This window comes from Pimephales promelas, chromosome 1 (genome assembly GCF_988280905.1).
Source record: "Pimephales promelas chromosome 1, fPimPro1.hap1.1, whole genome shotgun sequence".
NCBI classification, from domain to species: Eukaryota; Metazoa; Chordata; class Actinopteri; order Cypriniformes; family Leuciscidae; genus Pimephales; species Pimephales promelas.
In genome coordinates this window covers 41,284,650-41,301,806 of record NC_142769.1, presented here as the reverse complement: position 1 = coordinate 41,301,806, position 17,157 = coordinate 41,284,650, and the positions used below count along the sequence as shown (strand labels likewise).

Genomic DNA, 17,157 nt, shown 5'->3' with positions numbered 1-17,157 from the left:
CTAAAGTATTATTTTTCCACCATCTGGAGACCCGTTTTGGTTTATTTGCTGGGTTGCACAAACCCACCGATTTGTCTTTAAAGCTCCCAAAATGTTGGTTCAAACTGTCGCTTTGTCTAGCTGTTTTATCGTTAAGTAAAAAAAATAAAGTTTAAAAGTATTAGCTTTGACTAATACCAAAGTCCTTTTAAGAAAAGTCATTTCACTCGGCGGCCATCTTTGAAACGTCTCTCGGGCATGCAAGTGCGGCTCTTTGAATGGGGAAACATCAAATTCTCCAAAACTGTTCGCCAAGCTTAAGATTAAATTTCATATTTGAAATCCCTTCATAAAAACATCTTCATGCTGGACCAAGCTAATGTGCATGCGCAGTCCTAAACGCACGTCTCTGAATACTAACCGTTTCGACAGGAACCGGAGCTTCTAATGGCAGCTGCAGTGATGCGATGACTTTAACAATCAGTGATGGGCTCTTATTTAGAAGGCGGGACTTATTCTGTCATATTGTGTGTTGCACTTTCTCCCGATCACAGTAATACGAGTGCACCTCGTCTTTCTATAGTCTAGGCTAATACATTAATTGAAGGCATTACACCAGTGTTGTTTTTGTTCAAACTATTAAAGAACATTTTTTATTAATTGAAATAAAGCTGAAATAAATATAATTTTACAACATTAAAAATTAAATGACTTCAATTAAAACTTAATAAATTAAAGCTAAATATAAATATGAAAAAAAATCATATTCAAAAAGTACAAATCCAACTTAAAATGAATACTGAAAATATAAAAATGAAAGCCAATATTAGTATATCAATAATTCTAAAACAACACCGATGCACACCAGTAGTGAAACAAAAAGGCAATTTGAAAACTTGTAAAAATGTGTTTGTTCAGTTGAGTTCTCACCCACACCCACCCCCGACCCCCATAATTCATTGGGGCTCTGATGGGGGTCCCTCTGATGGGGGTCTCTGCTGTATGTTTACAGGTGTTTAGAAAATGGGTAGTTGTGTGAATGTGCGCGCATTTATAAATGACTAACACAACATATGGTGCTAATGTGACGCTCTTTTTGCTGCACAAGCTTTTTTTCCATTCTCAGCTGTTTTCAGGCAGAACTGACTAAAGAGAATGGAAACTAATAGTGCCTTGGGCTTCCACACAAATGACACCGAAAAATCACACAGTTACTAGAAATGTGCTGAAACCATCAATAATTCCTGCAGACAGATACAACCATAAAACAAGTAATGAGTAAGAACAAACCATTATTAAATGAACAGGAAGCTATCACAAAACTGTCATCTGAGGTGTAATAATAAGACTTATACGGATGACTCAGGTGGCTTCTGCTGTTCTGATGTCTTACAAGAACAGTGCACACAAACACAAGTTCAGTCATTATTTATAGACCCTGATGTGTTTGATCTTCATGTGGAAGACAAAAGGAATGGTTGAGCAGAGATTTTCATTCCATACAATAAAAGTGAATGGAGACCGGTGCTGTCAAGTGCCCAAAAATGTCAAAGCAGCACCATAAACAGTCTAAATGACTATTTGTGCACTACATAATAACCATATCATGTCACTTTTTATTTGAATAGTGCTTTTGTCATGCATTGCTCCCAGAGAGCAGCCAAAGGAAAAAACCCAGAGAAGAACCAGATTCAGCTAGAGGAGCCTGAACTGCAATAATTGCACATATGCTAAATATCAATTATACACATAGTAAGTGTAAATGCAACCATGTGTTCCCTGAATATATCCTTTAAAATGATTTCATTTTTTCAAAATTCTAGTCAGAAAAAAAATTAAGGATAATGATTTTTTTGGATAAACAACTAAGTGAATCATACTGTTCAAAACTTTGAGGTCAGTAAGATTTTTCTTTTTAAATAATGCTTTTGCTCAGCAAGGATGCATTATATTGATCAAAAGAGGATGCATTATATTGATCAAAAGTTACAGTAAATAAATGTATTTTGCGATTATCATGAGGACATAGTCAATATCTCTCATAATTATTAGGACATATAAGCCTACAGGTTGTAAATAGTGTAATTGAGCACAATTTGCTAACTATTATGATAAATTGTAATAATCATGTCTAATGAAATCATAACGGCCAATGTTATGAAATAATGCAACGTACATTTAACTTTATTGATGTCATCTGACATTTTGTAATGTTTACATTACAATCAAAAAAAACAAATAAAATTATACAGTAATCCTACACTATAGGCTATTTACCTTTTATTAAGCAGCAATCATGTAAAAACGTTATAAACCAGCAAACGCGATAGGCAACTTTATTATTATGAAGTAGTCTAACACTTGACATATAGTTATTATTAAGCTATTACCAGTAGTTCAGTAAACTATGCAGTAACGGGGGATTTACGGTTATTTACGACAGTGCAAGTACACCACAGGGGTCGCTGTTTCACAAAAACATCAAAGCTGCATAGTGTGCCTTTAAAAAGGCTTTATATGTGTTTGGAACAACATGTGGGTGAGTAAATGATGTAAATGTCTTTTATTTTTGGCTGAACTATTCCTTTAACAATCCATTTGTTTATAACATCCTCTTGATGTTCATAAGTCTTAATAAAACTCATTCGAGTCATTGATATTTTTGGATGTGCTCACTTCAACTCTCCACAACATTTAACCTGATTTCAGGCCATGATGCTGATGTGTCCATTCCAAAATTCAATTAATTAACTGCCGATAAATCTCTCCGTCAGGCCCCTGGAGCTTTGTGAGGGGCCATAATGGTGAAAACTGTGTCAATGACTATAAATTATATTTTCATGCTGAAGGGGAATCATAAATCACGTACCCAGACCTGCACAATCGCGTGTGTGCGTGTGTGTGTGTGTGTTTGTGTGTGTGTGTGTGTGTGTGTTCATGCTTTGTGAGAGCCATCAAACTGGTAGGTAGCTCAAAAATAATAGTCTTTTATATATAAAAAAAATGCCTCCATAGCTTAAAACACTAAACGCTGTTTTCTATGGAGTTATGTTTAAGTATCAACTTTGCTAAGATGTTTCTCCCAAAAGGGCTTATAATAGCAATAAAACATAAACAAATGAGCCAATAGTTGACAAAGTTGCAGATAACAGCTCAGATCATTTGCAGAGTTTTTTTTTCTCTCCCTCTCAATTTAATCTAACTGCAGTCTAGGAGAAACAACCAAAACAACTGAGATTTTAATGAGATCTTAACATATATTAACTCTATTAACACATATTAAAGGACAACTCCGGCGCAAAATGAACCTTTGGTCTAATTACACATTGTTACCTAGTCAACCGTTATCTGAGATTTTTTTTCATGATTGCCGAATGTAAATAGTTTTATCTATAAAAACAGTTTAGCCTATAATGCTAGTATAACGCTAGTCTATAGGGCATAGAGTAATGACAAATAAAAATAGCTTTTTATTACCACTAACAAGGCTCAAAATAGCCCCACAGTAACACGGTAGCACAATAAGGATCCATACATTCAAACCGAAGCATTGAGAACTTTGTCAGTGTCCATACCGTTTAATAAGAAGATATTTTATACACACAGTCAACTTTGCGAATACAGGAAGAAGCCATCTTTGAAAAATAGTCTCTACCAGTCGATCTACAAACGCCGATCCAAGTGCGCTGGTGAGATGTGAATAAAGTGATAATGTGAGCGCGAACAGTAGGCAACATGTACATATTAAAGAGAAGAAAATGGTTCGTGTTTGTGTTTCTTCCGGAAACAATGGACCATATAAGATTCTGCACAGTTCAGCGCACTTGGATCAGCGTTCGTAGATCGACTGGTAGAGACTATATTTTAAAGATGGCTTCTTCCTGTATTCGTGAAGATGACTGTGTGTATAAAATATCTTCTTATTAAACTGTATGGACACTGACAAAGTTCTCAATGCTTCGTTTTGCATGTAGGGATCCTTATTGTGCTACCGTGTTACTGTGGGGCTATTTTGAGCCTTGTTAGTGGTAATAAAAAGCGATTTTTATTTGTCATTACTCTATGCCCTATAGACTAGCGTTATACTAGCATTATAGGCTAAACTGTTTTAATAGATAAAACTATTTAGATTCGGCAATCATGAAAAAAAATCTCAGAAAACGGTTGAATAGGTAACAATGTGCAATTAGACCAAAGGTTCATTTTGCGCCGGAGTTGTCCTTTAACTCTTAGCACTTAGATTTATTTATCATCACCCATGCTGCCAACCTGGTACACTTTTTTTAGCTTTTCAATGGCCATGTACACACGGCTAAAGTTTGAATATTGAATATTGAATATTCAAAGTTAGGAGTGACAACTAGATTTAAATCTGTGAGTGAATCCCATAAGTTATCATTATATTGTGTGTACGAAACATGACTCACTGCCAAAACTGCAATGATTGACACCTTATGGTCACAATGGCAACATTCTGGCGTCTCACGTGTTAGGTCTCTGCTATTATTGACCAAATTAATATAACAATGACAAAAGGCTTGTTGCGCACAGCAATTTTAACCAAACCACAGTCATCTGAGGCGTTTTGTTTATGCTTCGCATACACACAGGTTAGAATATTTGTAAATACAGTTAACACTACCTGCATTTTTCAGGAGATAATCGGGATACCCTCAAACTAATGCTGTAAGAAACTGGACTGTTAGAGGACTAAATTTTCTCTTTATTCTGTCATCCTTTACTCACCCTCATATCATTCTAAACCTGTACACTGTTACTCTGTGAGAATCAAGCAGACTCAATTTATATTTTTTACCGTAAAAATCACCATTCATTTAGTGATCCATGAGCTTTTAACCACTGTGCTTCTCTCTTCAACAAATACACTGTAAGTCACTTCAGAGAAACGCACCACCTAAATGACAATTTTCTCATTATCATTTTGGGTAGATTGTGTTTTCTCCAGACACCACACTAGCCACTAACCAGCCCCAGAGTTCAGCATGAATGTGCTGTACGCATCAATCAAACGCTCTTCTTGGATCAGCCCTACAAATTTCACACGTTGTTTCCTCTCGGATCAGATCAGTCTTTGTGTCTGCTCCCAAACCGACGTTGCCTCTTCTCAATGTGGATACTTGATCCTCTTCAACCCCACTCACGACGCTAACGCACCCACATGAAGAATGAGGCAAGCCGCCTGTTTGTGCCGAACCTGAGCTTCCTGGCATGTGAGCGTGGGCAGAATGGATCAACGGACGTACAACTCTGCAGATTACACGGCCCGATTAGAAGTGCTAAGTGCGTTTTGTCAGAATCCAATTTCAGTGGAGACAGAGAGGGAATCATTGAGGAAAACCGGCGGCTTTTCCTCACTCCTGCCGTCACCACTGTGCAACCTGATCCATCTTACGCATCCAGACAGCGTGTGTGTGTGTGTGTGTGTGCCCAAGAGGGGCATTTGGAGTTTAATGGATTTAAGGTCTGTTTCTGCGAGTATCCTTCTTGGACTTGGTTTTTGAGGTGGGGTTATTGTGGGAAGCAATGCTCAACTTTTCTCACTTAACTGTTTTGAGCTTTTAAACAGGAAGAGACAACGGTAATCTTGGGGAGAAACTAACTAAATGTTGTGGCGTGACTAGCAGATTTTCAGTTGCATGACAGTACTTCTTTTCAAAATACTAGTAACAACTAAAAAACATCTAGCCATTTTCTTTTTCAACAAGCAGCAGTGCAACAAAATGCCTTTTTTCTTCCAAAAACATTTTTTGCATCACATTGACTATGTTTACATGCAGTCAATAACCCGTTCAAAACCGGGATATTGGCAATAACCCAGTCACGAACAGCCATGTAAACACCAGCAAAAATACACCCGAATATGCTCATATCCCGGATTTTAAAAACCAGGATATTATACCTGGGGTACCCCTTTTCTAACCCGAATTTTTGGTCATGTAAACGCTCATCAGCATAGTGATGTTCATGTTCTATTCGCAAGGAATCTTGGTCTTTTGAGTAGAGAAACTTCTCAGCGCATACAAAAATCCAGACAAGACACAGCACAGCATACTTTTGGAGTAACGTTACCAGCATCAAAGTGCAAACAAAGGCGATCGCTATCTGCCCCGTACTATTCATTATCCACGTGCTGCTGCTGTTGTTGTTGTCTTTGGATACAGGAAGAAGAATCGGAAATAAGGCGTCTTAAGGTTGTCCATACGTCTAGACGCTAACCACGAATCGCTGTTTACATCGGGATATTGCATACCCATGTATATTGTAAACGGATGTAAACGGGTTATTCTTAATGTTTCAGAAACCCGAATAGTGACCTTAACCCGACCATAACCTGGAAATTGGCTGCATGTAAACGTAGTCATTGTTGAGCACTGATGAGATGAAGTAAAGAAAATATCTCCCTCACTGAAATAGCACTGAAAGGTCTGATTCATTTTAGCAGTTAGTTCATTTTAACGGTTCATTCATATAGAAACAATTCATTAGTAGCGTCCAAATTCAGAGGCTGCATCCTTCAAAGGATGGATCTGTTGTTACCTTCATTGCAGGGGAAACGAAAGCCATATTTGAAGTCCCTTTCAAGGAAGGAGACTTTGTAGCTCAGTGGTGAGCCAATCGGCCTTCGAAACAAGTGCAGTGCAGCACACACTCAGTTAACATACTGTGGTAAAAAAAAAAAATCTAAATGTGGAGTTTTATATTTATAACATATGATACAGTTAAGCAACATCATATGACCAAGAGTGCTCTCTTCCTGAATAGCATCATGATTGAAAATGTGACACTAACTTTCTTTCAATAAAAGGTACTTTACATTACATTAGTACTAACATTTTAGATGCAATATTGACTTTTTTGTTTTCTATTTCAGCAGCGAAAATAGTTCAAAACAAAGATCACAGCAGAACCATAGAACATCTCAAAGCAGACCTCACCCTTGTTTCATTACCGAATGATTCAGCGTTTTGAACAAATTGGTTGAGTCAAAGATTCAATGACCCATTCATAAACAACTGCCTCATTCTTGAATGCATAAGCCATCTAAACAAATTGTCTAAATGACTCAATGATTCACTCATTAAGACGGTCACTTGCTGGCACCAACTGGTGGTTTAGTTTTATGTTTAAAAGTATAATTCTTTTTATTTGTATATTCAAAAAATATCAATCTCATGACATCATTTAATGCAGTTGTCATTTTTCATTGTAGATTATTTATTTTGATTGGTACCAGCCCTATAGTGTCTTTTAATTCTAAATAAATGTATTTTATCAAATTTAAGAATTTGAAATGAAAGATAAAGCATACATTAAAAAAAAAGATTAGGGGAAAATGTCTTGGGGTAAATATTACAAAAGCTGATAGAACACAAATGAGAATTTTGCTTCAGAAAAAAAATTATTTACACTACACCACAAAAAAATCCAGTTTTTTTCCAGGCAAGCAACTAGGACAAGTGAATGACTGATTTTCTTTCCCGAAGGACAAGCACGTATTTTTTTATACATTATACATTATTACTGATCTTAGCAACTGTGGTCGTCAATTATAACACAAACGTTTGCTTCTTTCTACTGTAAGTCTAAGGAGGATCCTTCAATAAAAGCATTACACAAAATAATAGTGATGCATTTTCCAATCACAATAATACGTAATTGATCTATTTCTTTAGATAAAATGCCATTGGCAAAGTCAAATGTCAATCACATGAGAATAACATCAGTTAAGTTTTTACCACTTTATGAACACATTTTACTGAAAATCATGGCGGATGTGGAACAGACTACTTTATCAAAAGGCTAACCTGACTGTATCTGAACTAGCTACCTTAAATTATGAGCAGCTTGTAGCTTGGCAAGCTTAGGTTTCGAAGCAGCTTCCCAAACTCTGGTGGGAAATGAGAGAGAAGACTCTGGCAGGCCAGCTGAAAGGCCTCCGACAGACATGAGTGCAGAGGAAAGAATTTCCCCCCCAAATCTGGCACTTTTTTTGCCTATTGGTCTATCGCCTGACTGACTGACAGACTTGCAGACACCAGGTGCTGGGGGAAACCGCATCGCTAATGCACCTGGAGCTTTTTTTTTACAGCAGAGACAAGATTGCTAGAGTGCCTGAAACACACAAATGCACCACATATCAAAACCCTTGCATACCCACCAACCTTCCTTTCATTTTCAACTATCCGTTTTTCCCCTATATGAACTGGTTTCCAGATACTGGCATATGGAAAAAATCTACTTGTCAAGTCTGCCGGTGGTCTCCTCATCCTCGGGTTATGTAATATTCATAGTACACAAAGTCAAAAGCAAAAACAGTGGACTTGAACGATGTTGAACCAAGCAAAAAGTTCAAGGGGACTTTAAGTCTGGATCTAATGTAATCAGCCACGAACTAGGGTAGCGTACAACTGGAAATTCCATAAATTGTTTTTGTTGGCCCATAGGATTGTATATATCCACACACATGGACACACATACCCAGATTTTGGGATAATTGCATCTTCATTTCAAAGGGTAAACTACAAATCCAATAATGCAATATGCTTAGACAAAACTTCCTGCCTCGGAATATGAAAACCTGCAGATGCTGGAGGCATTCAGAGAAACAGAGGGAACAGAAGAGGCCGTTTTCAAACATGCGAATTCCTTTCGGCAAGAAAAATCCATAATCCTGGCAAAGAAAAACCCAAGGGGCTGGAAAATATGCACGGTATTATTAATGTACGCGAGCAGGCCAACAGAATACTTGCTTTCTTACTGGTAGTATTTCAACAGCAAAGCAGCACGTTCCAACAGGAGTTTACCACCATTTACCAGTGCGATAAAGGCATTAAAGAGCAAAACAGCGGAGCTTTCTCTCTCCCAATATCTTTCAACGCTGCTACGAAGATGAAGACATCAAAGAGTTACATGGAGTCATAAAGGTTTCTATGAAACACTTGATTTACAGACTTGACAACTCTTGAATCTTAAGCGGTCCTGGGGGGAAGAGGAAGATGGGAGACACATGAGAACCTGAGCGTGAGATTATGATAACAGACTCCTAGAGCGCAGTGGTTCACCACTGGTGACCCAAAAGAGATTCACAGGTTTGTTTCTACAGAGCAATGCCGAATGCAAATAATAAAATGCAACTAAACATATAATAGTGCAGAGTTAGGAGAGTGAAATAAATCCACTTTTCAAAATGATGTCAAATGATATATGTCCAATAAGAATGTACAGTATTTTATCTGTCACTTGTAAGAACATTTAAAAGGTTTTAGTTTATGATGAACAAATTTGAACCATGGGTCATCACTTGATAGTCAACCTAGAATCTGTGTGCTTGTAAATCCACTTTAGAAACACCAGTATACATGTAGCACATAGAAATCGTAAAGGTCTCTGGGTGAAAAAGGTGTTAAACTGGGCATTTATTCCACAGCAGTGTAACTGACTGCATATATACACCACTTTTCCCACTAGCACCCACAGTTTGACAAAATTAAATCACTGTGAAGCTACGAACTGAACTAAAATGACCTCTAAATCAATTGAGCTTGCCACACTTGACACGGTTAAGCCCTCCACATTTCAGTGCAGGGATGTCTCACCTTGGATGGTTTGGCAATATTTCGGGCTGCTGTCTGCAGCAGTAGCAGGTCCATCCGATGAAGAATGTATTTCCCGGATCACTCGGTGTTCCCAGCCAGAGAAGGAATCCGCAGCCTGGCCCACTGGCGTGATGAACAGTCTTTCCTCTTCAGTTTGAACCAGGCCAGTCTGCAAGAAAACACATGAGGTGGAACAATCAATAACGGCAGATGAGAAAGCCTTTGGATAGAATTTGTAACTTTGGAGGCAATCTGTGAATGTTTAGAATGTTCAGAAAACTGTTCAGTAAGATTTTAAGCATATTAAAAAAAAAGTCATGTTTTTCAAAAGTTAAAAAAGAATTTGTGATTTTTTTATATTCTTTTATTTATAAAAAAAATCGTATTATTCGGGTTTCTTCTATACATCAATGAATATATTTAAATTACATAGATTACATTAAATTTTTTCACAATTTTATTATAAAATGTTATAATATATAGGCTATACACACACACATACATAGTACATACATACATACACATATAACATTGTATTTATATAATTTGCAACAAATAATTATAATTAAGCTACTTTTCATTTCTTTAATTAGCAGATACTGCACATACTAAAAACAAGATATGTACCAGAATATTACTGCACTGCCTGAATATCGGCTTTACTTGACTTTTTTTTTTTCATGTTTTAACAAAGCCACACCGGCAAAGCTTTAAAAAAAAAAACTCATGAAATCACTATAAAAAGAGTCCATGTGACATATTTCTGAAGTCACATGATACCTTTATGTGAGAAACAGACAATTAAGATATGGACTACTTTCATATTTTTGATCACTATGAACTGCTGATGTACAGTAAATAATGACATAACTTTAATTTTAGGTGAACTATTCCTTTAAGATTGCATAGAGAATCTCAGATGATGTCCTTCTGGAGGAAGCTGATGTGCTTTCTATTACAGCAAACTCAGGATCATTCATCATGAGCCCCTCTGAGAATCTTCCATATACGAAGCCTTGTTTCCCCTCCACCTGACCGTGCCACCCCTCGTGGCTTCAAGGGCACAAAGATGTGAAATGTGATAATAATTTATCTCCCAAAACTACAAAGTCAGCATCAAATCCGGAGGCAGCGTTCAGTCAAGCAGAATAGTCCGGATTGACGCTGCATGATCCAAGCAGCACAACAGAGGCTTAGCTGGAGAAAAGAGTGGAAAATGCACATGGATGAGGTGAGGCAGATGTGCATAGAGCCCCAGGCGGGTGGAGGAGGAAAAGAACATGGGAGTGCTGACAGGAAGTTGCCCATAGAGGCTGTAAAACATACGCTTTCATCACAACATGTACAGACAAACCCCACATGTACCAGGTTAAACAAAGTACAGTTACATATGGCTACACTCCGAGGAGAGATAGAGCGGGAAAAATGGTCCGAAATGACATTAACAGGCAGGAAAACCTTGTTTCGGTCCTCTCAAACTTCACCATTGTTTAAACAAGATTACTAAGCAGAAGTTAGAAGAAGTAGACTGCGCTGAAGGGCTCTTTTCAAAGCCTAGTGAGCTCCCTACGTAGACAGCAACCTTCTTTTGCACAAAAACAACAGTTGCATTATATGCATTCTTCAATGAGTAGGGATTCCCACAATGCATTGCAACAGGATCCGTGTCTGCACCAATAGCCTCATGGGCAGTTGCGCTTCGGACGTCCCAGGTTCCAGACCCAACTCGTGGACCTTTCCTGGTCCTGTCCCCCTCTCTCTCTCTCTCTCTCCAACTTTGCTTCCTGTCAACTGACTGTCCTATTATGATGAAAGGGCAAAAACGACAGAAAAAAAGGGGGGAAAAGATCTGTGGAAAAATGTTATCCAAAATAGTAACTATAAATATCCTTAAAACAATTAATATGTAAAAGTATCTAAGGGTACATTTACACAACAACGATGTACTAAAAGCATTTGTAAAGAAACACAACATGCCTTTAGACTGAACACATAATACGCATGCGCATGATGTCACCATTTTCAGACATTTGTGTTTTCATAGTTTACACAGAGACGATTTCAAATCCACAAACTTGCACTTTTAAACCCATTTTCAGTTTCAAAGTTTCAAGTTTTCAGGCCCCAAAAAGTTGTGTTAAATGAACGGCCAAAACGCATAAAACGTTTTAAGCTTTTAGTTGAAAACACTGTTGTGTAAAACGGCCCTAGAAATAGCTAAAAAAAAAAAAATCATAGTTAACCTTAAAATTTTGCTTATTTAGGATAGCATGCTACCATTCAAAAATGTAGGGGTTGGTAAGGTTTAATGCTTTTGAAAATTAAAATGTATATAATAACTTAAAATCCAAAATTGTAATTCCTTGCGGTGAGCAAAGCGGCGAGAGAACAGCTCGCGTCACTGGCAGCTGTCAGATGGGGCCAGTTAAAACACACAGCTGATCTTCGACTTATCTGCAAAACCGTTGAGAGCTTCACATCTGCTCATGGTCAGTCTCACTTTAGGTGTCAAAAATGTCTGACCCTTCTAGTCACATGTGGAAAGAACTTTTACAGTAACTATGAGCTCATTTTCCACATAGTCAGCATAAAGAGGGATGGGTCAGGGTGGTCAACTAGTTGTCAGTTAACCGAACTGTCAATCAGTGAGGTTTATCAATAAGTAAGACCACAAACCCCAGCCAATCAGATGACTGAATAAACCTGCACTCTAATCAGATTAATTGACAGCTTGCGATAATGGAGTGCCACATCCCTTTCTGGTGTTTTGATTGATGGCAAAAAGAAGTTTGAAGAATGGAATGATCGTAATGGGACCAAAGTCAGGGAAACTCTTTCTCAAACAAACAGCCTCTCTCCCATGGGTGGGCCTGGAATGCTCACAACCACAAGTCAAATAACCACATATTCAAAGTGTGGTCACAAAAACATGTCAATGTCACATTTGAACTTAAAATCAAAAGATAGCTAATAAGAAAGAAATGGAAGCCTATTTTTAGGACCATTAAAAATTAAATGCATTTTGACATTATTTTCATGACATTTCAGCACATATCTTTTCTTCTAATATGAACAATTACATTATCATTTTTTAAAAAGCACCTATATTGTTAGTTCTCTACTCACTGGTAGTGTCAAAAAAAGGTTTTCACGTCTGTTTTGATCAAAATGTCGCACAAGCAATTAATAAAAATCTTTTATCCATAAAAAAATTGCTTATTTTGGATAAACTTTGGATACACTATTGTTCGAAAGTTTGGGGTAGGTACGTTTTTTTTTTTCTTTTGAAAAAAGTCTCTTATGCTCACCAGGACTGCATTTATTTGATCAAAAATATAGTAAAAACTGTAATATTATCAACTATTCTGTCCAAGCCACTCCAGATGTTGCCAACAACAAAATTGACTGAAAAAGATAAAGAAGGCGCAGCCATTGTCTTTCGAGACAGAAGGGGCCTACTATGAACTATTATTATTATTATTCATTTAAATTATCTATTTTAATATATTTTTTTATGTAATTGATTCCTGTGATGTCAAAGCTGAATTTTCAGCATCATTACTCCAGTCTTAAGTGTCACATGCTCCTTCAGAAATCATATGCTGATTTGATGCTTAAAAAACAATAAAAAATGTTATTTTCATTATAACAAATGTCAGAATTGTTTGATAAATTATGAGTTTAAAAGAATAGCAACATGGAAATCTTTTGTAACATTATAAATATATTTACTGTCACTTTGATCAATTTATTGCATCCTGAATGAAAGTATAAACTCAATCTTTTAAAAGGTTAGTTATAAATAAAATGTTAAACTTAATAAACAAATAATGCATATAATAGGTGAGAATGTGAGTTTTTTGCATTATGGTAACGATAATTTAAAGGACTTTTCTTTAAGCAAAATCAGATTTCTTGTTATTGAAACAAACACATTCATGCCTTTCCAGCAAAGACAATCTCCCAACAACTTGAACTCCACTCACCAGTCCACCACAAGCATCCAATGAGGCGAAAGATTGAGTGTGATTGAGAACGGCTCCGGTATAGAAACACCGCCGAACCTTTAGAACAGGTTCATGTTGAACGCTGCCCTCCTCGCTCCTCTCCTCCATCAAAAACCCCTCGGCGAGGAAAGAGTCGTCTCTATGGAGCTGCAAGTAGAGTTCCTTTCCGAAAGCAGGCAGCCGTAGAAACAGGTGGTCCTCCTGCTGATGGTCCGAACGTCGTCTGCGACCTCTGCTCCACCTGTAGGTTCCCTGGAGCAGGTGCACCTCGTCTGACCGCAGCTCCTGCGGAACGACCACATCTGTCTCGTACATGGCAGATTGCGCTAGAGGACATGCAACACATTATTTGAAAAGCAGTGCAAAGTGGATAGTCACATCAGAGATCCCAAAAAAACTATTTCCATGACTTTTCCAGGACCTTCCCAGCCGATTACTGGATAAGGATTATACTCAATTTCATGCAATTAAACATTTTAGTGCTGAGAATAACCAGAAACACTTGCATTCACTATCGTAATTTCTATGATTTTTTTTTTAAATCCCCTGACATTTTTAAGTTTTGTGGTAACCCTTCAAGACAGTAAAACGCTTAGTTTTAGAAGTTACAGTTTAGTTTACAAGCCTGTCTGCAGTTAGTTAAAGAATGATACACGTAAGGGCGAATAAAGTTGTTAAAACATTAAACATGGAAATAGAGGGTACAGAAACCACTGAACAGTTCATTAAAAAAATGAAGTAACGAAATGCACAGAACCATAAGAAGCACACACTCAAAACTTGTAGGCTGCCTACATAGACAGCGTTTTTGTGCATCATACAGTTGCATGAGCTCACATGCTCTCTCGGCACTCTGTAAAGTAACATTAACACTTTGCCAAAAGAGTTTGTGTGCCCATAATGCATAAAAACACTTTCTAGGAAAGTAGCTCAAAGGAGCACAGAAGACACACTATTCTGGCTGCCTACCTAGACAGTATTTTTTGGGCATCATACAACGTGCACAACGTGCACACTCGGGCAAGAGATAATACCTAAATTATTTTGAAATGGAATCTAAAATGCCTACCTGAGAATGTGACTTATGTACTCTAATAAGATGATTATCTATACAGCATTTTGTGCAACATACAGTTGCATGGACACTCTCAATCAAGAGAAAAAAACGTCTAAAAATGTGCCTAAAATGCCCCCCAAAAACTGTCTAGTTAGGCAGCTGACTACACAGAGAATGTGACCTCTAGTAAGCGGACTATCCAGGCAGCCTTTTTGGCATCAAACCGTTGCATGAGCTCACATGCACTCTCAGCACTCTGTGATGTAACATCCACTCTGCCAAAAGAGCGCACGTGACGTCACATCATTTCTTTCCGATTATGACGTCCAGAAAAGCTGTCTAGGTAGATAGAGCACTTGGTTTTGAGACACAACATCTTGAAATGTAACCTGGGTGGTGAGCTCTATATGGCTCTTAGTCTTAGATAAACAATTTCATCTTAATTGAAACAACATGACTGAAACCCTTTGTAAGCAGCAGGAAAAATATGCAGTTTTCAGTTACAAATTATATAAAACAGTCAAGGAGACAAGTCGCCGTCGGTTAGTAAACGTTAAATGATCCAGACGAAAAAGTTACCATGGTAACCACAGTTTCCGCCGTTATCTTGACTGGGTAACAGCAAAATAATGAGTTAATACGGGAATAGTGCAGAAGCAAAAGGTCATTTCTGCCATATAACAGTTAATTATTATTTTTTTTGTCCAACACCTAAAGCTGTAGTAATGTTGGTACATAGCCTAAAACTGGTAACCATGGTGAATTCCTGTCAGGAGTATCGCAGGTGCTGCAGTCTTACCTGATATTGCCTTCAGTCCAATGCAAAGGAGAATTAAAGACAAGAAAAGCAGTAGAGTATCATTGGCGTGCATTATTATATGTAATATTTCGTAGAGAAACAGTCTGTGTGAAGAGAGAAGGCAGTGTGCGCTGGCGAAACAGCAACAGCGGACTGACGCGAAGTTTCAGAAAGTTTAATTAAAGCAGACGGAGAACTGAACTTCAGGAAAAAGCCCCGCCTCCGAAAAAAAAGACTGCGTTCGGATTCGTCAATTTGATCTATGTAAATATATTCCTGCAGCGTCATTGGCTATTTGTTCTGTCATTCTGAAAAGAGGGCCGGACAGTGCACGCTGTCCCACACGTCTATTGAAACAGAGGGAAAGGCAAATCAGCCTGTTGCTATTAGGTAAATAAAACGTATTAAATCCAACAGTTAAGAAGAAATTGGAAGAAGAAAAGCTTTCATTTGTCCGTTTTGGCACATTCTCTGCTGAACAAAAACATCTTAAACCAGCCTAAGCTAATTTAAAGCTAATATATATATATATATATATATATATATATATATATATATATATATAAAATATTATTATTATTATTTATATATGCATATATATATATATATATATATATATTTTTTTTTTTTTTTTTTTTTTTTTTTTGCTGGTTTCCCAACTTTGCCAAAATGATGATCAGATTAAACTTGACCAGCTGAGAGACAAACAAACCATGGTGGTTTGCTCGTCTGGTCTTTTCAGCTGGACAATGCATAAACTGATTGCGTTCTTTTACATAGTCATAGACCATTGTAAACTTAATTGTTAATTGGTATAGCCTACTGTAGAAGATGCCACAACTTGTCAAATTAAGAATTGGACCTAAAAATTAATAAGAAATATTATTGATACTATTCAGTTAATATTTTCAGAAATTCCTATTTTCAACTGTGTAAATAAATGCATTTACTTTACATTAAACAAAAAAAAACTAATGCTCTAAATAACTAACCCCAGCCACATTGAATCTTAAAAGTGCACGTTGTAATTTGAAACCTCTCAAGTCAGAATAAGGCACATAAAATAGTGTCTGCACAGGGTAATTTGCAAGTATTATAAGAACAACTTCAATCACTTTAAACTGCATTTCACTTCATAATCAAAACCACAGATAAAGAAAAGCAAAATGTCCTGACAAAGAGATTGACAAAAAAAATATCCCTTTGTGTTAGACATTGTCATCAGATAACTTATTGTGAATTCTTATGGATACCATCTCCGTGGCGTATATGCTGGCATTGCCTGTAATTGTACCTCATCAGTTTTAGAAGTAACAGATGTGATTTGTTATTACTAATACAGAGCATGTGAAGACCTGGATAACATTATGGGAGAGCATCGATTTAAGTACTGGATGATTATTATATACTGAGCTGAAAATTGTCGTTTTGAGTGTAAGTTATAGCTGTCAACACACAGATAAAGCAGTGGGCTGGGATTGTATTGTAGCCCATATATTAAAGGGACAAAACTATGTGAGTTATGTGTGCAAGTCATGTGATTAAACACAAAAATGCATTTTGTGTTTTGCATGTGTGACCTTTTCAATTCGCATTGTTTTAATATTCAGTAAAAAAAAAGAAAAAAAAAACATTTACAGTAAATGTCCTATTTAGCATAAATTTAAATGAAATGCAGTGCATAAGGGATTCTGTACA

The 17,157-nt window shown here is 37.1% G+C and overlaps 1 protein-coding gene across 1 annotated transcript in view; it reads right to left on the bottom strand.

The window, feature by feature from the left end:
• adamts17 (ADAM metallopeptidase with thrombospondin type 1 motif, 17) overlaps nt 1-15,666 on the bottom strand; it is a 98,442-nt gene extending 82,776 nt beyond the window's left edge. Inside the window, exons 1-3 of the mRNA XM_039673474.2 lie at nt 15,460-15,666; nt 13,583-13,929; nt 9,597-9,765 (exon numbers count right to left, since the gene is read on the bottom strand). Coding sequence (XP_039529408.2) covers nt 9,597-9,765; nt 13,583-13,929; nt 15,460-15,532 — 589 coding nt within the window. The 5' untranslated portion in view covers nt 15,533-15,666. The remainder of the gene's footprint in view (nt 1-9,596; nt 9,766-13,582; nt 13,930-15,459) is intronic.
• Between the last annotated feature and the right edge of the window lie 1,491 nt (nt 15,667-17,157).